At 41.9% G+C, this 26,636-nt stretch overlaps 1 protein-coding gene across 1 annotated transcript in view; it reads left to right on the plus strand.

Moving 5' to 3' along the window:
• Positions 1-26,636, plus strand: part of DCC (DCC netrin 1 receptor) — a 507,302-nt gene that overhangs the window by 311,445 nt on the left and 169,221 nt on the right. Inside the window, exon 14 of the mRNA XM_040419605.1 lies at positions 9,297-9,346. Coding sequence (XP_040275539.1) covers positions 9,297-9,346 — 50 coding nt within the window. The remainder of the gene's footprint in view (positions 1-9,296; positions 9,347-26,636) is intronic.

The following is a 26,636-nucleotide window of genomic DNA, read 5'->3' on the forward strand; positions in this document are numbered from 1 at the left end:
AAATTCCTTAAACTTTCATATGCAGACACCAGGTGGTGTTGTAAAGTTCCTTGACGATCCATATGTAGACACCATATGGCAATGTTCCTTGAACTTTCATATGCAGACATCAGGTGGTTATGTAAAGTTCCTTGAACATCTAAATGGAGGCGCCAAATGGCAATGTAAAGTTCCTTGAACTTTTATGCAATGCATTCAGAAAGTCTTAAGACTAGAGATGAGCGAATCGATTCTAATGCATCGATTCTTCTCATTAACACGACTTCTTCACCTATGGGGGACTGTTTCTGCAGGACAAGAAGTGCCAACCTGCTGCAAGATTGAAAAGGCCGGACATTTAGCTCATCCCTGCTAATTTACTGCCTGTGCCACTGTTCCAATTAGTCGAGCAAGGGCAGGGCTTCCAGGTAGCGTTGCCTGCGCAGTCCCTGCTCCGAAGCTAAAGCAGAGCTTCTGCCTTTGCTCGGCAGGATATTTTCAGGGCTTGGTTAAATATCTGCCCTTGTCAATCTTGCAACAGGTGGGCGTTTCTTTACCTGTGAGGAAACACAAAGTTGGGCCCTTGCTGGAACCCTCGGGATAAATACTCACAAAATAGCTAGTGGTCAAATGACCAAAAAAATCCCTTTAGGGGTCCTAACTTATATATATATAAAACTACATCTTTTATTATATACTATTTAAAACATGTAACATAGAAAAAAAATAAGTGTGATTAAAACTATTAGGACTTAACAGGGGACATTTTTCAGTTTTATTTTACAGTTTTACTGATAATAGCAGCAGTGGGATCAGTGCTTTATATTATAGCACACTGTGTTACTAATAAACACTATTTTTTGAAGTAAGCTGTGTGTTGTTATTGTTTTATCTCATCTCCTCCATATGTTGACACCTTTTATAATATATTTGCTTGTTTGCACTATTTGATCTTGCAATGTGTAATATATTTTTTGCTAACAGCAGCAATATACTATGGAGGCGAGAGCGGATAATGTGGTCCTACTGCGGTGATCACCGCTTTATATCCAATCACATGCACACTACACTCTCTCGTCTTGATACACTGTGGCATTTTATGTATCAATTCACATAGCTTGTCTCATCACACACACAATTCGCTACACAAATATCGCACTTTCCCTGTGATCTCTCCGTGCCAATTATATTTGTTGTCCCTCTTCTATTCTCTGCCTAAAACTCAGCAACAAACACTACCCCTCTCGACATGTTTCGCCGCATGTCGGGAGGGGTAGTTAATCAACAACACTTATAATAACATAACCATCCATTGTATCATATCGAATATATGCAGGTTGTGCAGCAATGGAAGGGTTATTTAGTATTGGGTCATGTGATGCGCGACCTCTCTCTCCTTCCACTGATAGACGGTGTCTCCAGTGTGGTGAGATGGGAGGGGACGTGCGCAGAAAGGAGTTGATTAACAGGGGGAGGAGATGGAGCGCACGTGTCTTGATGACGCGCAGCTCGTCTCGCTTACTGGTTATACCTGTCAATTACCAGTGGGGGCTTGACATTGGAGAAAATGACTGGAGAGGGAGGGGAGTTAGGCTATTTAATAGGGCACTTTCTGGCGCGCAAACGCTATTACCCCAACTTCGACGAAGCCGCACATGCGGCGAAACATCTCGGGAGGGGTAGTGTTTGTCGCTGAGTTTTAGGCAGGGAGTAGACGAGGGACAACAAATATAATTGGCAGGAAGAATGACACAAATATTAGTTTTCACAAAGTTTGCTGCTGAACTGCTTTTAGATCTTTGTTTCAGTTGTTTCTGTCATGTAGTGAAATATAATTACACGCACTTCATACGTTTCAAAGGCTTTTATCGACAATTACATGACATTTATGCAAAGAGTCAGTATTTGCAGTGTTGGCCCTTCTTTTTCAGGACCTCTGCAATTCGACTGGGCATGCTCTCAATTAACTTCTGGGCCAATTCCTGACTGATAGCAACCCATTCTTTCATAATCACTTCTTGGAGTTTGTCAGAATTAGTGGGTTTTTGTTTGTCCACCCGCCTCTTGAGGATTGACCACAAGTTCTCAATGGGATTAAGATCTGGGGAGTTTCCAGGCCATGGACCCAAAATGTCAACGTTTTGGTCCCCGAGCTTTTGCCTTATGGCACGGTGCTCCATCGTGCTGGAAAATGCATTGTTCTTCACCAAACTGTTGTTGGATTGTTGAAAGAAGTTGCTGTTGGAGGGTGTTTTGGTACCATTCTTTATTCATGGCTGTGTTTTTGGGCAAAATTGTGAGTGAGCCCACTCCCTTGGATGAGAAGCAACCCCACACATGAATGGTCTCAGGATGCTTTACTGTTGGCATGACACAGGACTGATGGTAGCGCTCACCTTTTCTTCTCCGGACAAGCCTTTTCCCAGATGCCCCAAACAATCGGAAAGAGGCTTCATTGGAGAATATGACTTTGCCCCAGTCCTCAGCAGTCCATTCACCATACTTTCTGCAGAAGATCAATCTGTCCCTGATGTTTTTTTTGGAGAGAAGTGGCTTTTTTGCTGCCCTTCTTGACACCAGGCCATCTTCCAAAAGTCTTCGCCTTACTGTGCGTGCAGATGCGCTCACACCTGCCTGCTGCCATTCCTGAGCAAGCTCTGCACTGGTGGCACTCCGATCCCCCAGCTGAATCCTCTTTAGGAGATGATCCTGGCACTTGCTGGACTTTCTTGGACGCCCTGAAGCCATCTTAACAAGAATTGAACCTCTTTCCTTGAAGTTTTTGATGATCCTATAAATTGTTGATTGAGGTGCATTCTTAGTAGCCACAATATCCTTGCCTGTGAAGCCATTTTTATGCAACGCAATGATGGCTGCACGCGTTTCTTTGCAGGTCACCATGGTTAACAATGGAAGAACAATGATTTCAAGCATCACCCTCCTTTTAACATGTCAAGTCTACCATTTTAACCCAATCAGCCTGACATAATGATCTCCAGCCTTGTGCTCGTCAACATTCTCACCTGAGTTAACAAGACGATTACTGAAATGATCTCAGCAGGTCCTTTAATGACAGCAATGAAATGCAGTGGAAAGTTTTTTTTGGGATTAAGTTAATTTTCATGGCAAAGAAGGACTATGCAATTCATCTGATCACTCTTCATAACATTCTGGAGTATATGCAAATTGCTATTATAAAAACTTAAGCAGCAACTTTTCCAATTTCCAATATTTATGTAATTCTCAAAACTTTTGGCCAGGACTGTATGTTGCCGCTTTTAGTAGCAAAAAAATATATTACACATTGCAAGATCAAATAGTGCAAACAAGCAAATATATTATAAAAAAGGCGTCAACATATGGAGGAGATGAGATAAAACAATAACAACACACAGCTCACTTCAAAAAATAATGTTTATTAGTAACACAGTGCAATAATATAAAGCACTGATCCCACTGCTGCCATTATCAGTAAAACTGTAAAATAAAACAGAAAAATTTCCCGTTACGTCCTGATAGTTTTAATCACACATGTTTTAAATAGTATATAATAAAAGATGTTGTTTTATATATACAGGTGAAACTCCAAAAATTTGAATATTGTGCAAATTTCATTTATTTCAGTAATGCAACCTAAAAGGTGAAACTAACATATGAGAGAGACTCATTACATGCAAAGCGAGATATATCAAGCCTTTATTTGTTATAATTTGGATGATTATGGCTTACAGTTTATGAAACCCCAAAGTCACAATTTTGAGGTACCCTTTGCTCAGGGGGTTGGATTAATTAGATGACTACAGTGTGACACTTTGAGCCTAGAATATGGAACCTTTTCACTAAATTCTAATTTCAAGTTGTATTAGGCTACTTTCACACTTGCGGCAGGACGTATCCGACAGGCTGTTCACCCTGTCGGATCCGTCCTTCCGCTATTTCGCCGTGCCGCCGGACCGCCGCTCCGTCCCTATTGACTATAATGGGGACGGGGGCGGAGCTCCGGCGCAGTACGGCAGTTCGCGGTGAGAGGCCGCCGGACTAAAAAGTCGGACATGCAGGGCTTTTAGTCCGCCGGCCTTTCGCTGTGCACTACCGTGCTGCGCCGGAGCTCCGCCCCCGTCCCCATTATAGTCAATGGGGATGGAGCGGCGGTCCGGCGGCATGGCGAAATAGCGGAAGGACGGATCCGACAGGGTGAACAGCCTGTCGGATCCGTCCTGCCGCAAGTGTGAAAGTACCCTTACTGAAATCAATGAACTTTTGCACGATATTCTAATTTTTAGAGTTTCACCTGTATATAAATTAGGAACCCTAAAGGGATTTTTTGGTCATTTGACCTCTAGCTATTTTAACCTGCGAGGACAGCCCCCCAAAGTTGAAGACTTCCTTTAAGTTTTTCACATTTTGTTATGCCCTGTGCTAAAAAAATAAAATCCAGTTTTTCCCCGATCATTCTGCAGTATCTCATAAGGAGAAAGTAAGAACATAGAATGTTCAAAATCTTTGCCAATTTTTTGGAAAAAAGAAATGAAAATCTTGCATTGACATAAGTATTCAGACCCTTTACGCAGAACTTAATTTAAGCCCCTTTGGCAGTGATCACAGCTCCAGTCTTCTTGGGGATGATGCCTCAATGTTTTTACTTGGATTCGGGGATTTTTTGCCATTCTTCTCTGCAGATGATCTCAAGTTCTGTGAGGTTGGATAGGGAACATCGGTGGACAGCCATTTTCAGGTCTCTCCAAAGATGTTTGATTAGGGTCAAGTCAGGACTCTCAAGGACATCCACAGAGTTGTCCATAAGCCTCTCCTGTATTGTCTTGCTGGAAGGTGAATCTTTGGCCCAGTTTGAGGTCCCTAAGAATATCTCTGTACTTTGTTCCTTCCAGTCTCCGTGTCCTAGACATTGAAAAAAATCCCCACAGCTTGATGCTTCCACCACCATGCTTCACTGTAGGGATGGTATTGGACAGGTCATGAGCAGTGCCTGGTTTCCTCCAGACATGGCGCTTAGAATTTAGCCCAAAAATAATGTTTCTCCCAGTCTGAGATTCATTTAGGTGCTTTATTTTGAAAACTCCGGGCAGGCTTTTAATTCTTTTAGGAATTCCTCAATAGTGTGTTAAGATTTTATAATTTCAAACCATTGGAATGACTTTCATAACATATGTATTTTTAGAAAACTTTCATTAGCACATGGCATAGAGCGCATGAGCTGTGAGACTGTCTCAGTGTGATGTTTAGTCTCAGCTGTCAGTCAGAGATGCAGACAACGCCGCGGGTGCAGTACAGCACAGGTGTCAGAAGCTCAATCTAAAGATGATATATTTACTCTCTGCAGCTCCAAAGAATCAGCACCTATAGGCTCCTGGTAATAAACATTGCAATGTGGTCCAAATGATTTGGCACCTAGGGCAAAATAACAAAGGGGGCACATGTCCTACATACCACCACAGATTGTATTTACATTGGCTGGTTTGTAAGGAGCCAAGTTATCTGGTTCTCTTTAAATTCAGGTTCTGCAAGATGACCCATCAAAGCTCAACAAGAAAGGCTCAAGCAAATTTGACCCCACTTTCTTTAAGGGCTCCCACAGATTTCTAACTTTTTACTAAAAATAGATCCATATCCCCTGGATTCCACCACTAATAAAAGATCAATTCCAGACCGCCTGAAGCCACCACTAGAGGGAGCACAATGTAGATGGATTAAAATAGCTGAAGCAGAGGTCTCTTTGCAGTGAGCTCCCCCTAAAGGTGGATGTTGGACCCCGACTCACCAAGCCCATATGTTTGGTACATCATTGTAGAGGGTGCTATTATTTCTTGAAATGTGAAAAACTGCGTAAGAATAAGTGAACCCTAAGACCTGACTGCTTAAAAACTGGACTGCCCTTTTTTGAAAGGAATCGGTCCTGTAGGCAAGAGCGTCTTATGAACCTTTTGGCCATGCAGCGTGCAAATTAGCTCTCATCCAGGAGGAAGAATGATGTCTCTTTGGTGCCAGCTAGTGGAGGTAACTACCTATAAGTCAATGTCCGACTCCTTAACAGGCCTTACAACATGACTTTGAATATAATCCTAACCAAAATCTTCTCTGTAAGGAAAAGACAATCACCCATAGACAACTGCTTCATGGTTCTTCTCACACGTTAATGCAGAGCAGGGTATTGGTTGGCAAGATGAGAGGCCAATTATGTAGGTGGGGGGCGGGATTTCCCTGCTCCCTCTTCCTTCCACTCCCCCCACTATTTGTATTAAGAAACCATGAAATAGTTTGGCTTACATCCTAGTCATGTTGAAAGACCTGCAAAAGGGTCATTGACCTATAGGGTAGCTAACTCCACTAGGTGGCACCAAAGAGGTAGCCTTCTACTTCCTTGATGAGAACTAATTTGCATACCATTTTTCCCAGAGAGCATTGCATTATCTAGAAGACTTCCTGTGCCAACTAGTGGTCTCCACAAGGAGAAACTGTACCTTCCGAGACTTGAACAGTGCGAGAATGGTTTGAAGAAGGGATATATAAAGTTGTTCTCCAGACCTCTGATGGTCACTTTGGACAGACTTCTTAAAGGGATAGTGTTCACCTATTCTATAAGGTGCTTGATTTAAAGGGACCAGTTCAGGGATGATGTGGCCTTTAAAGGGAACCTGTCACCGGGATTTTGTGTATAGAGCTGAGGACATGGGTTGCTAGATGGCCGCTAACACATCCGCAATATCCAGTCCCCATAGCTCTGTGCTTTTATTGTGTAAAAAACCCGATTTGATACATATGCAAATTAACCTGAGATGAGTCCTGTCCCTGACTCATCTCACATACAGGACTCATCTCAGGTTAATTTGCATATGTATCAAATCTTTTTTTAACACAATAAAAGCACACAGAGCTATGGGGACTGGATATTGCGGATGTGCTAGCAGCCATCTAGCAACCCATGTCCTCAGCTCTATACACAAAATCCCGGTGACAGCTTCCCTTTAATGTATTCAATAATTCACCCATTTACTAAATATCTTAGGAATTGTATAGTATAATAAATAAAAGAAAAAATACATTTTCTTGTTCGTAGAACAGAGTTTCTTTACAGCGGCGGTGTTGTCACACGGCGCCGTTTTGTCACTAACTGACATGTCAGAGCAGAAAGCTCACCTTGTGATTGCTTGACACCCTGTGACACAAAGGATCAAAACTGAAGTCAGCTTTAATGGCGGGGCTGTCATATTCTGTGTGCTTTGGACACGCCAGGCCGGCTGACATTACATTGCTTTTATATGTTTCCACATGAAATATAACAACAAATATAATAAAAAAATAAAAAAGCTAAGTCTTCATGAGTCTAGAAGCTCCTACCACTGTTTGACGCTGCATTGTGCATTGCGACCTAATCCACGATAAGGACATCATTGAATATAGAGTCTAAAGATATAGATCCTTGATAAGGACATCACTAAATATGGATCATCTATCTTAAAGTGCACATTTCAGCAGGACTGTAACGGAATGCCTAGCACCCCGACCGGGTACCTCCGTCGATAGGTGCTCCTAGTGCTTCCAGAGGACTCCAAGCACTCCACTCGACACCGTCAGGGCTGCAGACCCCACGAACTGCCGAAGCTTGGTGGAGGTCTCGCCGTCTCCTACCCACCCTGGACCTACGACAAGGCTCCAGGCTCTAGTGGGTGAACCTCTCCTAAATCCAGAGACAGGAACCAGGAGCAAGCTCTTACAAGAGCTTATACTCAGGGGAGTATTATGATATAGCAATCCCCAAGAGTGTAGTTATCCCATGAGCCAAACATGAGCCAAGACTTCATGAAGGTATAAAACAGGAACTCGCTTTATTTTAACACACAAGCATTTTATACACAGCTTCCAACAAAGTTACCACCCCAGGGTTTTGTAAAAACCGCCAATAACCACGTACAATACACTCAGACACTCCCACACAAAATCCTCCCCTCTGTCCGTGATAGAATTACCTCACACTGGGTTGATGCAATCATCACAGGCAGACGAATACACAATATCCTCTGTCCTGGAGACAACCGAGAAGTAATTCAATTATCTCTCAGGACAAAGGACATCGCCAATACACACAGAGAGACAATGGAACAGACCTCCCTACTCAACGTATACAATGTCCCACCCTTTTCAATACACATAGACATTTAACATCCCAAAATGGCACGAATTAGACCAGGGTTCAAGTTAGTCCAAGTCCTTTGTGAACAAATGAGGCCTGGCTGATGAGAGGGCCCATAATCCTGGGGCAAGAGGCTAGTACCCAGTCCCCTCCAAAACCCAGTGGCGAGGTTGGTTTCGCCACAAGGACCAATCCTGATAAACCAGGCATATTGCCTGATAGGGTTGATCCTGCGGGTTTTGGCTGTCCTGAGAAAAAAAGACTTAGGGCTCATTCACATGGCCGTTGTTCGGCCGTTCTGTGTATTGGAGGCCTCAATTTGAATGGGTCCGTGTTCTATGTTTTGAGATGTGGAGGCACTTGAGAGAAACCCCACGGAAGCACTACGTAGTGCTTCTGTGGGCTTCCGTGCCTCCGTTCTGCACCAACCTCTTGGATTGCGGGCCCATTTAAGTCAACGGGTCTGCTTCCGTGATGCTGGGTACACATGGCTGGTACCCGTGTATTGCGGGCTTGCTGTTTGTGGGCCGCAATAAAGGCACGGCCTGGCAACGGCCATGTGCATGAGCTCGTAAATTTGCTACAGATGAGGGTTTCAGTGCACCAAGGGGGCAGGGCCAGCTCTGTAAAGCTGAGGGATAGGCCCACCCCCTCGGAGCCCAGAACCCCACGTGTATATAGAACAAAAGTGTTTTTTTCTCTGGAATGCTGCAACTGATTTTAACAAGACAATTATCATTTTAATCAGCAGGATCAACCCTAGCAGGCATTATGTCTGGTTTAATAGAGTTGGTCCAGCTGACAGGTGCTCTTTTACTAAAGTGTGAATCCATATTTTCACAATCCATAGTGATATATTTCCTTCACTTGCTATGACATTGTCATAGTTGCTGACTACAGCGGCCACTAGGGGGAGCTCACCAAATGCACAGTTATACAGCTCACATTGGGTTCAATAAGAGCTGTAAACCTGTATCTGCAGTTAGCTCCCCCTAGTGGTGGCTTAATGCAGTCTGAAACTATAGACTTTAGTGAGAAAAGTTATGCCTTGGGGTCTTATGATTTATCAATATGCCCCTGGGACTTTTTGACTGTGTCTTTAGAGATTACTATACATTTATAATGTGTGCCTATATATTCATACACATGTTTTTTTTTTTCCTTATAGTACCAAGTGCAATGCCCCAAAATGTATCGCTAGAGGTGGTGAACTCAAGGGTAAGTTTGTATTATAATCACTATTATTAATGACGTTTTTATTAGAATATACTATACAGTTTATTAGCTTGTCAAAAGTCTGAAGTGGATGAATTTTCAAGCTGCATACCAGATGGCGGCTTTTCAGACGCCGGAGGGGTAGGTCGGCATATGTTATTAAAAGGAATGTATCACCCATGGTTTTTTGTTTTTGTTTTTTTGTACTAATTAAAGCCATACAATGTAACATATTTTCTTGTAGTTTTTTTTTTAGGGGGGAGGATTGTAATATTTTTTTTCAATTTTCTGTATATAATTATGTAGGCGGCCATCTTGCCTGAGCTACTCCATTGCACCTTACAGCAGGCATATGGATCATTGGGACCTGCATACTTACCAATATCTAAATTCCTAAAATCAGGACATGTAAAAGGGGACTCCTATCTAGAATATTTATAGTATATCACTAGGATATGCCATAAATGTCAAATTGGTGGGGGTCCCACCTCTGGAATCCTCTCCTGTCTTAAAAATGGCGCCCGGAAGTCAATGGAGAGCAAGCCACCCATGCACAGCCAAACTCTAACTGCTATGGCACTTGCTCAGTCTTTTTGGAAGTCCCATGGCAAAAAATGTCACCGGACGTGGCGCATGCACGGTGTGCTCTCCATTTTTGATATAGGTGTGGGTCACAGAGGTGTGACCCGCGCCTATCAGACATTTATGGCATTTTCTTATCATTATACCATAGACAGCCCCTTTAAATTTTGCCCCTGGAGTGCTTATGAGTTACCCTCTTTGCTTAAACCCACCCCATTTCATCTTGGTTTGTGGGATTTGACCACCAAAATCAAGACGGTTGGCATATATAGAACCTGTCGGCTGTAGATAACTCAATGACGTCTATGCTCTTTGACCTTTAGGGAAATGATTGTGCAGGGAGGGGGAGAAGGTGAGCTGTGACATCACATCGCTGTGACAGAAAGATAGAGATTACTTGTCGTTATAATCTTGTCTGTGATGATAATGAGATGACTGCTGAGATGTGATCTACCCAGACCAGAAAGTATCAGCCCGTTATTAAATTCAGCACTCAGATTTCAGGTTTTAAATAGGGTTAATATAAAAACTTGATTTAAGCAATTTTTTGTTAGTATATATTCCCTTTAACCTAATTTAAAGAGTACATGACATATTTGATGGTTTCCTGACATGATGCGGGCAAAGCACGATACATATGATTCAAGGGAAACTGGAAAGGAAATCATTGTGTCATGCCCCGCCCTCATTTTAGAGGGTTACTTGCTGCAATTTTCAGACATATTGATGTATGTTTTTAGTAACACTCTGAGCTTGCATGTAATGAAATGATGACTGAATTTTAACCTTGAAGAATATAAAATAAATCCGCCATAGATGCGCGCCGTAATCATCTGGATAAGAGGTGTCATTACTGTAGGCACTGCGCTCTGGAAGGTATTTGGATGCTTACTAATATCGACCTGTAGTAGCAGCGTTATATTTCTTCCCTCTCGGCTTTAAGATCCCGGCCGCACTTACTGCAATTGTTACTAAAATAAATATTTTGTAGCTCTCGATATTTTCACTTTGTCAAACAAATTCTCCATTGTAAAACATTACGGTTCATTTTCCTCTAAATTATTGAAATGGAGGTTTTTGCTGCGGCTTCTATGGATTTTCTAGTTAGAATATTCTGCAGATCATTGAAAGGAAAACTGCACAACGTTCCTAGAGATAAAAACGGCAGAGAATGTTCAGCAAATTGGCAAATACTTTGCATTAGGTATCTATTCATACTGCTCTTGGGTTACATCATATCTATCTATTTATATCTATCTATCTCATATCTATCTATCTATCTATTATCTATCTATTATCTATCTATTTATATCTATCTATCATCTATCTATCTATCTATCTATCTATCTATCTATCTATTATCTATCTATCTATCTATCTATCTTCTATCTATCTATCTCATATCTATCTATCTATCTATCTATCTATCTATTATCTACTATCTATCTATCTATCTATCTATCTATCTATCTATCTATCTATCTATCTATCTCATATCTATCTCATATCTATCTATCTATCTATCTATCTATCTATATATTATCTATCATCTATCTATCTATCTATCTATCTATCTATCTATCTATCTATCTATCTATCTATTATCTATCTATCTATTATCTATCTTCTATCTATATCATATCTATCTATCTATCTATCTATCTATATATTATCTATCATCTATCTATCTCCTATCTATCATCTATCTATCTATCTATTATCTATCTATCTATCTATCTATCTATCTATCTCATATCTATCTATCTATCTATCTATCTATCTATCTATTATCTATCTATCTATCTATCTTCTATCTATTATCTATCTATCTATCTATCTATCTATCTATCTATCATCTATCTATCTATCTATCTATCTATCTATCTATCTATTATCTATCTTCTATCTATTATCTATCTATCTATCTATCTATCTATCTATTTATTATCTATCTATCTATCTATCATCTATCTCATATCTCTCATATCTATCTATCTATCTATCTATCTATCTATCTCATATCTATCTATCTATCTATCTATCTATCTATCTATCTATCTATCTATCTATCTATCTACAAGTAGCAGCCTACTGCTTTATTTACAGACTCATGCCAACACTGGAAACATGAATCACAGTAGTCTGTATCGCTGCTATATTTACACATTTGTGATGAAAGTTGTGTCTGTCCTATCTACCAAGGACAGATGGGACTTACACTATCAGACCTGCCTCTCCTGGGCTTTTGAGCTATAAACTTCAGGGCAATGATAAATCCAGCTATATTACACTCTGCACTAGGCAGATGGGCAGCGCGTTCAGAATTTAGATAAGGGAGACCTCTCCCCCAAATATAACCCAGTAATATAGTTTATAAGATTGAAAAATATATCTGTCCATCCAGTTCGGCCTGTTATTCTGCAAGTTGATCCAGAGGAAGGGGGGAAAAAAAACTGTGAGGTAGAAGCCAATTCACCTCATTTTATAAGGAAAAAAATCCTTCCCGATCCATTTTTTTTTCTGTTCTTCAGACGATGTAGAGCAATTGAAAACTAAACGGTGATGTGAAAATGGCCTTAGCCTTACCTGGAAGTGCTGTGACTTTTTGTTGCTGTTGTTTTGTCGTTGTTAATATATCTATCTATCTAATAATTTTTATTAATGTTTGATACACTCGTGACTCATCCTAAAATTATCTATCTTATATCTATCTATCTAGAATATCTATCTCAAGTCTATCTATTTATCTCCATCTATCTATCTATCTCTCTAACATCTATCTCATATCTATTTTATCTCATGTCACTATCTATCTATCAAATCAAACCAAAAAAGCTTTATTGGCAGGTCTAAAATTGTACATTAGTATTGCCAAAGCATGTGGGAAATAGGGGGTTGAGAAATGGGGACACACCCTGGGTCAGGGTATCGGAGTCCATGGCATATCAGGCTCCTCTCAGTCTGTGGCAGGCACTGATATATTGTGCTGCTATATCCACGGTGTCCTCTTCCTCTCCCAGCAGGATGGGCAGCTTCTCTTCCTCCTCCATGGAGCTGAAGTCTGGGAGTAGATCAGAGAGAGTCTTCTAAAGTGGATATCCCTCACTGCTGAGTATTTGGGACAGAATATTAGGAAGTGGGCCTCATCCTCCACCGCCTCCAGGTGGCACTGCTGGCACAGTCTGCTTTCTCTAGGCATGTAGCTCTGTCGATGCCGTCCGGATTCGATGGCCAGGCTGTGGGTGCTCAGTCTGTAGTGGCTCAGGATTTTCCGGTCTCTGGGGTTCCTTAGTTTCTCCAGATATGGGGCCAGTTTGTAGTCTCTCTGCAGGCTCTGGTACACCGTCAGCTTCTGGGATGCTCTCACCTCCTTCCTCCATTCACTGACATATTCCTCTTGTCTCTTGTTTACTGTGTTCCTGATACCGGCTTTTGTGAGGCAGTGCGGGGTGATTTTCTGGTCCGGCTGGGTTTCAGTAAGTTGATTTTGTGGCTTTGCCTTGCCTGGGATACCTTGGTTTAGCAAGGCTTTATGGTGATGGGAGCCTTCACTACTACCATGTAGATGGCCCCAGAATTATAGCGCCCTCCTCTGGATTGTAAAGTGTAGAGGGAATCTGCCCAGCTCCCCTTGACAGGCACTGTTAGGCTGAGTTCACACCTGAGCGTATTCGATAAGCGCTTTTTACAGGCTTTTTTTTCTGGCGTTTTTGAGACGTATTTTGTGGCGTTTTTGTATTTTGGAAACGCGCGTACTTCGCGCGTTTGTGTGATTAACCACAGAGGCATCCAATGAAAAACTGCCACAATACGCGCGACAATACGTCCCAAAGAAGCTCCTGTACTTCTTGGGGCGTAGGGCGTTTTACAGCGCGTTCGTACGCGCTGTAAAACGCTCAGGTGAGAACCATGCCCATAGGGAAACATTGGTTTTTGCCTGTTGAGCGTTTTACAGCGCGTAGGAATGCGCTGTAAAACGCTCAGGTGTGAACCTAGCCTTAGAGGTGCTCCGATGGACCTGGAGGAGATGCTTACAGAATTCCAGGTGGAATATTTCTGTTGGGCTAGAATTCCATCTTTATCAGTCGGGGTATGTGTGAGGGCCCCAGACTTCACTGCCATACAGGAGGATTGGTGCAATGAGTCAAAGATTTTAAGCCAGACCCTCAGGGGTGCTTTGAGGTGGTACAGTTGTCTTCTGATGTTGTAGAAGGTCTTGCATGCTTTGTCTTTCAGCTCCTTAATAGCTGATTTGAAGCTCCCGGTTTGGTCAATTATCAGGCCCAGGTAGGTGTACCTGTTGGTGGCTGTAAGAAGGCGGTTGTGTAGCATGAAGGTAGGGGGCCTGGCTGACTTTATTTTCCTTCTCTGGAACACCATAGTGTTGGTCTTTTTTAAATTGATGGGAAGGGCCCATGTGTTGCTGAATTTCTCCAGAATGACTAGCTGGTCTTGGAGACCTTTCTCAGTTGGTGATAGTAGGAGAAGATCATCCGCATACAGGACAAATTTCACCTCAGTGTTATGGAGGATGAAACCTGGTGTTGAGGAGGACTCCAGAGCAGCTGCCAGCTCGTTGATGTAAATGTTAAAGAGAGTTGGACTGAGGCGGCAGCCCTGTCTGACTCCTCGGCTCTGCTGGAAGTAAGCCGTTCTTTTCCCATTTACCTTCACGCTGCATCGGTTCTCGGTGTAGGAGCTTTTGATGATGTCGTATTTCTTATCTCCTATTCTGCTCTCCAATAGCTTCAGGAGCAATCCTGGGTGCCACACCGAGTCAAATGCCTTTTTGAAGTCCACAAAACAAGCGTATATCTTTCCTTGCTGTGTGTTGTGGACATGGGTCTGGATGAGGCAGTGCAGGGTGTAGACATGGTCTGTGGTGCGGTGGTTTGGCATGAACTCTGCTTGGCTTTTACTGAGTACATTGTGCTGGATGAGAAAGCCAAAGATTCTCTGGTTCAGGATACTGTTAAATAGTTTCCCCAGATAGCTGCTGACACATATTCCTCGGTAGTTGGCCGGGTCATACCTGTCCCCGCTCTTGTATATTGGGGTTATGACACCTTGGTTCTAAGCTTGGGGGAAGTAGCCAACGCTTAGCACAATGTTGTACAGTTTTGCTATGGCTGCCTGTATTGCTGGTGGGCTGTACTTTTTTGGGTGGGATGCCATCTGTGCAGCTGGCTTTCTTACCTCTTATGGTTGATATTCTCTCTGATATTTCCTGCAGTGTTATGGGTGAGTCTAGCGGTTTTTGGAAATCTTTAAGTATCTCTTCTATGCTCTTCAGTTTTGACCTCATTTGTTCTTGGTCTGGGTTGAATTCTTCTTTTGGGATGTCTCTATAGAGGTCTCTGAAATGCTGGAGCCAGATGTTGCCGTTTTATCTATCTATTTATCTCATATCTATCTATCTATTTATCTTATATCTATCTAGAATATTTATCTTTCTCAAGTCTATCTATTTCTATCTATCTATCTATCTATCTATCTATCTCTCTGTCTCTCTCTCTAATATCTATTTATCTCATATCTATTTTATCTCATATCTATCTATCTATCTATCTATCTATCTATCTATCTATCTATCTATCTATCTATCTATCTATCTATCTCTTTATAAAAGCCATAAAGTAGTAGTATGTACTGGTGACATTCCTGGACCGCTGTGCTGCCTAGGAGCACTCCATAGATTTTATATACTCCTCTATATGGGTCAGAAAGAAAGCGTTACCTCTTCAAGGGTGCTCTCAGAATTTTTTGCTGCTTGTTCCCATCATCTGCGGTGCACATGTACGGGGATATTGTGTATCATAACTGTGGGGGAGGAGGAGGTTGTATATCAGGTCAATTTACTATTTATATTCTGTACCGAACTGCAGAAAAGCTGCGTCATAAATAACAAACCTAAAGCCGGTGCCGAGCACATAAAGCGCTCTCCTGTAATAGGTTTGCAGGAGACAATCGCAGCGCCGTTTGCTCAAATAAAACACACAAAGTTAAGAGGACGGTTTATGTCGTTTTATAGTAATAATAAAAATAACCAAAAATACTAATCAAAGAACTTTATGGCCATAATGCCACCGTCAATCACCGCCATCCACCACGAGAACGGCCGCCGCTGATGGAGAAGAGGCACATAGCTGAGGCACGCCGCCACTTGACATTTATCATAAATAGGAAGGCAGTCAGCCATAGCAGGATTAGAATAAGAGGTTGAGATGAAGTGACTGACCCATTACTTTCCCGCAAGTGACACTTATGGTGACCCTAATCAATCACTCAAAATTGCTCATCACGGTAAATGCAAGAGAGAAACCATTGAGGACGGGCGCTAAATTCGCCTTTTAAATTGGTTTCTTTCTACAGAGCTGCTGTGAATGCAGAAGGCATGACAAGAAAATAGCTTTGTAGAATATGTTTGTCTACTGATGTAGCAGTGCTGGATTTGTCAGCTCATTGTGAAATATTAATCTGTGGGTTCATGTAGGACTGTGGCTGAAATGATCTTCAAGGCTCAGATAATGAAGCCCAATGGGCAATAAAGAGTTAAAGGCTATGGACACTTTTGGGGTCATTTTTTTTATGATTCGTTTTTGCTCATTTTGGGCTAAAAATAATTTTTTTCAATTGGTATTATTTAAAAAAATTTCAGCAGTTTTTGAGGTACAGGGGTTAAAACTTTCCTGAGTTCCATCAGCTGACGGCTCATGTGAAGCCTTATCTCCGATCTCCTGACCTCATAAACACTCATTTAAACCATATTCTTATCAGTTTGAGTTTAGCTCTAATGAATGTTTATGAAGTCAGGAGATCAGAGATAAGTCCTCACATGAGCTGTCAGCTGACGGAACTCAGAAGGGATAGTCTGAAATTAAACAGATTTTATAACCCCATGTATCTCACCAGATCATCACAACTAGTGATGAGTCAAGTTGACAAAAATTTGATACGGCTGCTTCGCCGAATTTCACAAAGAACTTTGCTTTGTGATGATTTACTTCGGCACAAAGTGTATTTCTTTGTAAGTAGCAGATGCAATGACGGAGAACGGCGATTGCGCTGCCCCCTTGTCATTTAACCCATCATCGCTGATCGCGGCATCTGAATATAATAGTGAGGGATTTCGGAGGTTAAGCTGTAAATAATACTCACTTTATCCATTTGAGCGTGAAGAGGCTACCGCGGACATCTTGATTGAAGATCCTGCGCAAAATCGTGCTGTCCGGCGTATTGACGTCATACGTCACCGCGCACGAGATTTTCATCGGAATCTTCAAGATGGCCTCTTCGTGCTCAAATGGATGAAGTGAGTATGATTTTTTTGGAATTGATGCTTTACCTCGAAGCACGAAGAAATTCAAATGGAGTTTTCCCTGAAATTCGGATCGAGGTCCACTTCGGAGACTACGATTTGCTCAACCCTAATCACAACCTATTCAAACAACTGATCGGCGGGGGTGCAGGATAAAAGGAGTATCCTGAGGAAAGGTCATCATATCGTGGCTGCGGTACAGACAATGACAAGAAGCCATGGAGAACCATTGTGGGGGGAAGTTTTTACGATACTTTATTTGGAGCCTTTGCAAATATAGATCCTTTGCACAGTCTCGTCACATCGCCTGCCAGTGGCAGCAGTGTCCCCAAAGCTGGAAAAGCCACAGGTTACGTATCACTGATGCCGTGAAACAACAGCTAATCATCCCTAAGCCCACCAGACCGGCAAATGCTACTAAATCCTTCCTGGACATGAGAACAGATACATTCTGCTTCATTTTCCATCAGGCAGATTATCTAGACTCGACAAGAGGATTACGGCTCTGCTCAGTCACTTTCTGCCTCCACAATTAGGGACCATCTGTCCTTCTCTTCTCCACCTCAGCAAGTTCAGTATCTGCCATGGGATGGGTGACTTTTGCTGAGTTCCCTAAGCAGCGGTGTGAATAGGAGAATCAGTTCCAGCCAGGTCAACCTTGCAGGATATGAATTCTTTTGCAACCCAGTTTGTATTACTTCAAGGAATGTAGTATAGTAAGTCAGGCAACTCTCCAAAAAGTCTTGATGAAAAACTCTAAGCTCTAATGCTCTTATGGAGACCTACTTCCTATGGCTATTACTTCAGATGGGTGTGTGAGAGCAGGCATCAAACCACAAGGGTGCTCAAATCATTACACCCTAAAGGAGCATCAACAGACAAGAAGAACAGAAGGCGAGCACCCTGGTGAGAAAAATAATGAAAAAGCTTTTTTTTTAAAAAAAAAAACACACACAAAATACCTATAGCCCAGTACAGAAAGTTAAGGGGAGACTGTCGGCAGGAAAGTCACTGATAAACTAGGCACAGTGCCTAGTAGGGTGAGCTCAGCTGAATGTAATGATACCTTTCGATCAGAAATCTATTGCTTCAATCTGGAGAAAAATGACTTTTAATCCATATGCAAATGAGCAGTTAAGTGCACCAAGGGCAGGAACAAGCCACTCTATGTACTCTTGCTCCTCCTCCTCCTTTCATATTTTTGATTGTTTTAATCAGTTCTGTGCTGGTCTATGTGTTTTGCACAAATTTTTTGAATAAAGGATTTTCATTATTCATTCCCGCTGGGGCGCGCACTACTTCTGTACATGCCCTCTGTTCTTCTGCCATGGACTATGTGACATTTGGTGCCTCCACTAAGCAGTTTCATATGTAGAAGAACCAGTTCAGTATTATCATGAAAGGACATAAAGACTTTCGCAAACCGTTTCTTTTTGTATTGCTCAAAGCCATCATAAAAATGAAGCAATGCTGTGTGTTGCCATGGTTACAGACTACAAAGGACACCGTTTCTTCACCGGGCACTCCCTTGGATAATAGAATACCACCTCTAGGGGGAGATTGGGTACACCCTCTATATGCGATTAGAACTAGGGTGTTCTAAGGCCTTTATAATAGAGCAAGGTTACGGACGGGGCCGCCACTTTCGGGGCGATGACTCCATATTAGGAGGTCATTAGGGGATACTAGCCTGTTTAGGGCATATCAGGGCCAGTATTAGGCCTCTTACCCCGTCTCTACATTGTGACAGCAAGCACCCTCGAGTACAGGAATTCCACAGCCCTTGTTGAATAGGTACCTACTTTCTCCACATCCGCATGACAACACTCAACTGGACCGGTAAGATCTATCCATTTCTTTTGCCAGTCTAATTTAAGTTCTACCCTACGGTGGTCTGTTGTTGATGTTTGTTTTACTAATGGGACCTTTATAGTTTGCCGGTTTTGGTCCCATAGTCTCCGGCCCCTTGGCAGTACACTTGTCTTTTGGCTGAGGTTTTTGTTTGTGTGTCTTTGTAGGAGCCTATATATTATCTCTTAATTGTACTTCATTAAAAGTTAGGTTTTAACATTTGATACTGCCCCTCTTTAAATTCTAGACTAGCCCTTGTGTAGTCTGGTCCAGTAGTTATAATATTAAAAAAGGTGTTCTTTGATATACAGTGCTTCCCATAATTATTCATACCCCTGGCAAATTTTGACTTAAAGTTACTTTTATTCAACCAGCAAGTAATTTTTTGATGGGAAATGACATAGGTGTCTCCCAAAAGATAATAAGACGATGTACAAGAGGCATTATTGTGGGGGGAAAAAAAACATTTCTCAGCTTTTATTTACATTTGAGCAAAAAGTGTATAGTCCAAAATTATTCATACTCTTCTCAATAATCAATAAAAAAGCCTTTATTGGCTATTACAGCAATCAAACGCTTCCTATAATTGCAGAACAGCTTTTTGCATGTCTCCACAGGTATTTTTGCCCATTCATCTTTAGCAATGAGCTCCAAATCTTTCAGGTTGGAGGGTCTTCTTGCCATCACCCTGATCCTTAGCTCCCTCCACAGATTCTCAATTGGATTCAAGTCTGGACTCTGGCTGGGCCACTCCAAAACGTTAATGTTGTTATCTGCTAACCATTTCTTCACCACTTTTGCTGTGTGTTTTGGGTCATTGTCTTACTGAAATGTCCACTGGTGCCCAAGGCCAAGTTTCTCTGCAGACTGCCTGATGTTGTCGTTGAGAATCCTCATGTATTGCTCTTTTTTCATGGTGCCGCTTACTGTGATTAGGTTCCCTGGTCCATTGGCTGAAAAACACACCCAAAGCATTAGGTTCCCACCACCATGTTTGACAGTGGGGATGGTGTTCTTTGGGTTGAAGGCTTCTCCTTTTTTACGCCAAATGAAGGAAACATCATTGTGATCAAACAATAAAATTTTTGTTTCATCTGACCATAACACAGAAGACCAGAAGTCTTCTTCTTTGTCCAGATGAGGTTTTGCAAAGGCCAAGCAAGCTTTTGTGTGCCTTATCTGGAGAAGTGGCATCCTCCTTGGTCTGCATCCATGGAACACAGCAGTGTGCCGTGTCCATTGGATTGTCTGCCTTGAGACATTGCCACCAGCAGAGCCCAGATTTACTAGGATGGCCTTGGTGGTAATCCTTGGATTCTTTTTCACCTCTCTAACTATCCTCCTGGCCAGCACAGGTGTCACTTTTGGCTTCCGACCACGTCCTTTGAGATTTTCCACAGTGCGGAACATCTTGTATTTTTTGCTAAAATGTAAATTAAAGCCGAAAAATGTTTTTGTTTCTTTTTCCACAATAATGCCTCTTGTACATCGTCTTATTCTATTTTTGGAGACAGCTATGTCATTTCCCGTCAAAAAATTACTTGCTGGTTGAATAAAAGTAACTTTAAGTCAAAATTTGCCTGGGGTATGAATATTTATGGGCAGCACTGTATATATATATATATATATATATATATATACTAAATGGTCTATCCTCTTTATAAGGCAAAGGCAAGGACAACCACATAACCGCTACTGACCACAGTAAATCCAGCAGAAGACAACTCCATTAGGAGGTGATTTTTTTGGAGCAAAAACCTATTAGATCTCATTGATGATACGTCCTGTGTATACAATGTAACAACAGAGATTATGACACATGAGTCACCCTGAACCGGGATGGGTTATAGGTATTAATGGCCTTCTACCCATTATCCCCAAATGTAAGATCATAGGTGGTTTGCCTCTGGAATCTGTAGAACAAGGTGTGGCTGCGTCCTATTTGTTGAATAACCTGGCACAGCGCCGTCTATGCAAGTGTGTCCATGCCTGGTCTAACCAGATGACTTGCATGGACCTGCAGTACCAGGGACAGCCCTCAATTGAAAATCCTCAGACAACCATTTAAAAGGATTGTCTAACAATGACAACCTTGTCCATATGCCCTATTCGAGCGTATAGATGTCACCGAAGAGGAACCTTCAATTGGGACTCCCATCTATAAGGCAGAATTTAGAGGCACTATTTCAAAAAGGCTCCCTCTCTGGCCAACCCAGTAGATATGTATAGCCGGTTGTGGTACCCCTGGCAAATTTCGGTTGTCTTGGTGGGACAACCCCTTAAATAAATTCATTAAGGGGGCATCTCTTAGACTTTGAAGCGGTTTCCCAGATTACAAAACCCATTTTCATATACTCTGTTAGGAAATTCAAAGAAAATTGATGGGGGCCCTCTGTTTAGGATCCCCATCTATTGGCTGGAGTGACAAGCAGTTACAAAGAGTTTCTCTCAGGCTGGAGGACCTGTCCTGTCCTGTCCTGTATTACACAGAAAACCCATAGGTTTAAATAAGTACTGTGTAATACCTAATTTCACCTGTGGTGGCACTGCAGAGACATTAAACACTTACTGCCAAGTGATTTCAGCCGATCACTGAGGGTCACAGCAGAGGGACGGGTCCTTTCTAACACTTTCTAACAAACAGGGGTTTTCCAAAGTGGTCAAACCCTTTAAAAAGCAGGGTTCTGAAGGCGCTCTGGATCCCCTCTTGACATATTCCCTAAATTACTTCCTTAATACCAGAATGGTCACCCTGAAAAAGCACATGTCCTGCATAGATAGAGGATATATTTTTTTTATTGTTTTCCCTGGTGAGTTCAATATACCATATGCCAACCATGTTAGAAATTGCCATTGACTTCCTTAAGACCTCTCGTTGACCTCTGGACTTGAAGGATGACGCCTGATGATCCGAGTCTCCTGAGCATCAAGGTTACAGCCCTCTAATCTAAAAAATTTACATCTATAACAGATACATTTAATTCCAGAGCCATTTTGTGTTCTAACTACAGATATAATTGTTTTTCAGCCATAAAAAGAGAAAGATCTTCAAGGTTTTAAATGATTCTCCAGTGAAGGATATTTCTGTAGGATTATTACCGTAGTGTCGCTCTGAGTGCTCTCTGCATATGTAATATTTGATTTCATGTAGAATAAAGGCATCTAGGCTAAGTCTCAGCGAGGTCCCCACGGTAAATTTACCCCGACACAAGATTAATATTAACACATTTCTATTGTTTTCTTTCAGAAAGTTTCATTTTTTGGGCGGGCTATTTACTTAATGGGCCCGAGGCTGAAGGTTCGATGGTTTGTGGAAATCACAGCAATCCAATTTTAACATCAAAGTTATAGTGAAATCAATATAAAAAAGTTTCTCTGAGGATTTTTTTCTGCTCCCCCTGCCTAAGAGACACACTGTATTCCATCACAAATAACACAAAGGCTTTCATCTTCAAATAAAAAGTATAAGCGAAATAGTTGTGTAATAAAAGAGAAAATAATAAAAAATCTGGCACGCAGGTAACGTCGATCCGTAGCATTTACATTTTAATGGCTTTATGAACGTTCGTTAGAGCGATGAGTTTTATGACGTCTGCAGTGGGATTAATAAATGACTGCAACAAGAAAAAAAATTGGAGAACTTTTGCTGCAGAGCGGAGTTTGTTATGTGCCATTACTCATCAACAGACGCACCTTGTGGGGGAAGATGAACTACAGAATGAGGTCGCTGTTGCTGAAGTCAGTGGTGACCTCCTGGATGACATCCATAGGCACTGTGGATACCTTCATTTTACTGGCACTGTTGTGCTTTGATCTTTTTATTGGGGCAGTAAGAAAAAGGGGCATGTGAAAAGTCTGTTGCAGCATGTATGTCTGTGTGATACATATAAGGCCCCTTTCACACGGGCGAGTATTTCGCGCGGATGCGATGCGTGAGTTGAACGCATTGCACCCGCACTGAATACCGACCTATTCATTTCTATGGGGCTGTTCACATGAGCGGTGATTTTCACGCATCACTTGTGCGTTGCGTGAAAATCGCAGCATGCTCTACATTCTGCGTTTTTCATGCAACGCATGCCCCATAGAAGTGAATGGGGTTGCGTGAAAATCGCAAGCAAGTGCGGATGCGGTGCGATTTTCACGCACGGTTGCTAGGAGACGATCGGGATGTAGACCCAATCATTATTATTTTCCCTTATAACATGGTTATAAGGGAAAATAATAGCATTCTGAATACAGAATGCATAGTAAAATAGCGCTGGAGGGGTTAAAAAAATAAATAAAATGTAACTCACCTTAATCCACTTGCTGGCGCTGCCGGCATCTCATCTGTCTCCTTCTTTGCTGAGCAGGACCTGTGGTGAGCATTCATTCCAGGACCTGTGGGGACGTCACTCCGGTCATCACATGATCTTTTACCATGATGGGTCATGTGATGGATCATGTGATGACCGGAGTGACGTCACCACAGGTCCTGGAATGAATGCTCACCACAGGTCCTGCTCAGCAAAGAAGGAGACAGACGAGATGCCGGCAGCGCCAGCAAGTGGATTAAGGTGAGTTACATTTTTTTTATTTTATTTTTAACCCCTCCAGCGCTATTTTACTATACATTCTGTATTCAGAATGCTATTATTTTCCCTTATAACCATGTTATAAGGGAAAATAATACAATCTACAGAACACCGATCCCAAGCCCGAACTTCTGTGAAGAAGTTCGGGTTTGGGTACCGAACATGCGCGATTTTTCTCACGTGAGTGCAAAACGCATTTCAATGTTTTGCACTCGCGTGGAAAAATCGCGGGTGTTCCCGTAACGCACCCGCACATTTTTCCGCAACACCCGTCTGAAAGAGGCCTAAGTCTGATAGATAAGTAGAAAGAAAATAAGAAAGAAAGAAAGAAAAAATAGCAGCACTCTGACAAAAAAATGAAAAAAAGCTGCAATTTCTCCAAAAGATCCTGGACAGAGATCCTCAATGTACAGTAGTAAAATCAGTAAGCAGAGTGTTAGAAGATAGATATGAGATAGATAGATAGATAGATAGATAGATATGAGATATATAGATAGATAGATAGATAGATAGATAGATAGATAGATAGGAGATAGATATGAGAGAGATAGATAGATAGATAGATAGATAGATAGATAGATAGATAGATAGATAGATAGATAGATAGATAGATATGAGATATATAGAAATCTGCCTTACACTCTACAGAAACTGCCCTTACTAAAGTGTCTAACGATCTCCTAACAGCAAAAAGGAATGGCGATTATTCTCTACTGATTCTTCTGGATCCCTCTGCAGTATTTGATACCGTAGACCACAAACTCCTCCTCATCATGCTCCACTCAATTGGCCTTAAGGGCACTGCTCTCTCCTGGTTCTCTTCCTATCTCTCTGGCCACTGTTATGTTTTGTTTTGTTTTGTACATGAACCCTCTGAATTAGAAAAGCGCTGTGGAATATGGTGGTGCTATAGAAATAAATTATCTTATTATTAGAAGATAGATACTGTAGATTATTTTTTGTTTCCCATCAGGTTCCTCTTTCTCTGCAGTAGTATGTGCTCTTCTATAATAACCCGCTCTGTATTTTACATTTTACTGACAGTTTAGTTATTTCTTCCTTCTACATTATTTTGAGTCATTTTCATCTAATGAAAGTTCGTCATTAGAGGAGATGACAGTGATCTGCCACACTTCCATCCGATATCATTCTACAGAATGTTCCCGGCCCCGGCACTCAACATTGTCATTAGATCTGATGAAGCTCCATACAGTCTAAACTATGAGAGAGCTCCGAGCCCCCTACTACTGCGCACACTGTCACTGCACTGAGACAGTTTTTTAGGCTTGGCTAAAAGCAAACATCACATCATGGATACAAACGTTATAAACGTACCATGCAAACCCAATGACAGGTTCTACCACGGGTCATATCAGGACAGAGGCTTCTGCATTACTCTTGTAAAAAAGAAAACATCTCAACCTGATTACTAATCCCATTCTAGTAAAACTCCTCTTATAAAAGCAAATCTGTGCGGGGAAAAAAAGCCCGAAAGAGATTATGGGTTCTAATGAGGTAAATTGATGAAACTCCATTTCTCTGCCTCTTTAACCAAATTGATATTTTCTATAATTTGGAGAATGTTCTACAGGTTAGAAATTGCAGGAATAAAGGGGTTGTCTAGTTTGGAGATCCACAGGTTCAGAGACAAATGTGTGATCTGTGGGGGTCTTACTACTGGAATCTTCACTGATGATGAGAACAGGGGTCCTCCAGTCTCCTGTATGAATGAAGTGGTAGCGAACATGTGTGACTACCTCTCCATTAAATTCTTTACTATAGTTCTTGGCTATATCCGTCAGTCCCATATACAGTGAATGGTGGTCATGCATATAAATATATGACCCTTGAGGGTCTGACCAATATGAATTTTACTGGTCATGAGAACAGGGGTCCTCCAGTCTCCTGTATGAATGGAGCAACCACCTCTCCATTAAATTCTTTACTATAGTTCTTGACTATCTCTGTCAGTCCCATAGACAGTAAATGGTGGTCACGCATATAAATGTATGACCCCTGAGGGTCTGACCAATAGGACCCTCACTGGTCATGAAAACAGAGGTCCTCCAGTCTCCTGTATGAATGAAGCAGTAGTGCGCATGGACGACCACCTCTCCATTAACTATAGTTCTTGGATATATCTGTCAGTCCCAAAGACAGTGAATGGTGGTTATGCATATAAATATATGACCCTTGAGGGTCTGACCAATAGGACCCTCATTGGTCCTGAGAACATGGTACCCCAAGTCTCCTTTGTGAATGGAGAAACAGTGAGCATGCATGACCATATCTCCATTAACTTCTTTATCAAACTTCATGGCTATCTTCATCATTTCCATAGACAATGAATGGTGGTCATACATATAAATGTATGACCCCTGGGGGTCTGAACAATGGGACCCTCACTGATCATGAAGACAGGGGATCCCGAGTCCCCTGTTTCAATGGAGAAGTAGTATGCATGCATGACCACCTCTCCCATTCACTTCTATAGTACAACGTGTGGTTCTCTTTGACAGTGAATGGAGCGGCAGTCACACATGGGCCTTCTGCCATACCTCCCGCTGTCTTACCTGTCCCCTGTTCCATTCTCACAGGGGACTCAGAGACCCCCATACCCATGATCGATGGGGATTCCAGCCCCAGTAATCATATATGAATGTGCTTTTCTTTTAGCAGAGGTATTCTTGCTCATGTACTATGTCTGGTATTACAGCATTCAAGTAAAGGAGGCTAGGCTGTAATACCAAGAACAGCCATTGACAAGAGGGGCGCTGTTGCTGGAAAAATCTAACACACATATAGAATGTTTAGAATTTATCATATGAAACCTTCCTCTAGTCCTGATAGAAAGGTTACCACTTGTAGGGTCACCCGTCACCTCAAGGTCACGCCCCATATGAAATAGTTATCTTCTGGCTTCTGAGATTATTGTCTACCAGGGTTGAAGGAACCTCATAAAACA

The sequence above is a fragment of the Bufo bufo genome, chromosome 2 (assembly GCF_905171765.1).
Source record: "Bufo bufo chromosome 2, aBufBuf1.1, whole genome shotgun sequence".
Classification (NCBI taxonomy): domain Eukaryota; kingdom Metazoa; phylum Chordata; class Amphibia; order Anura; family Bufonidae; genus Bufo; species Bufo bufo.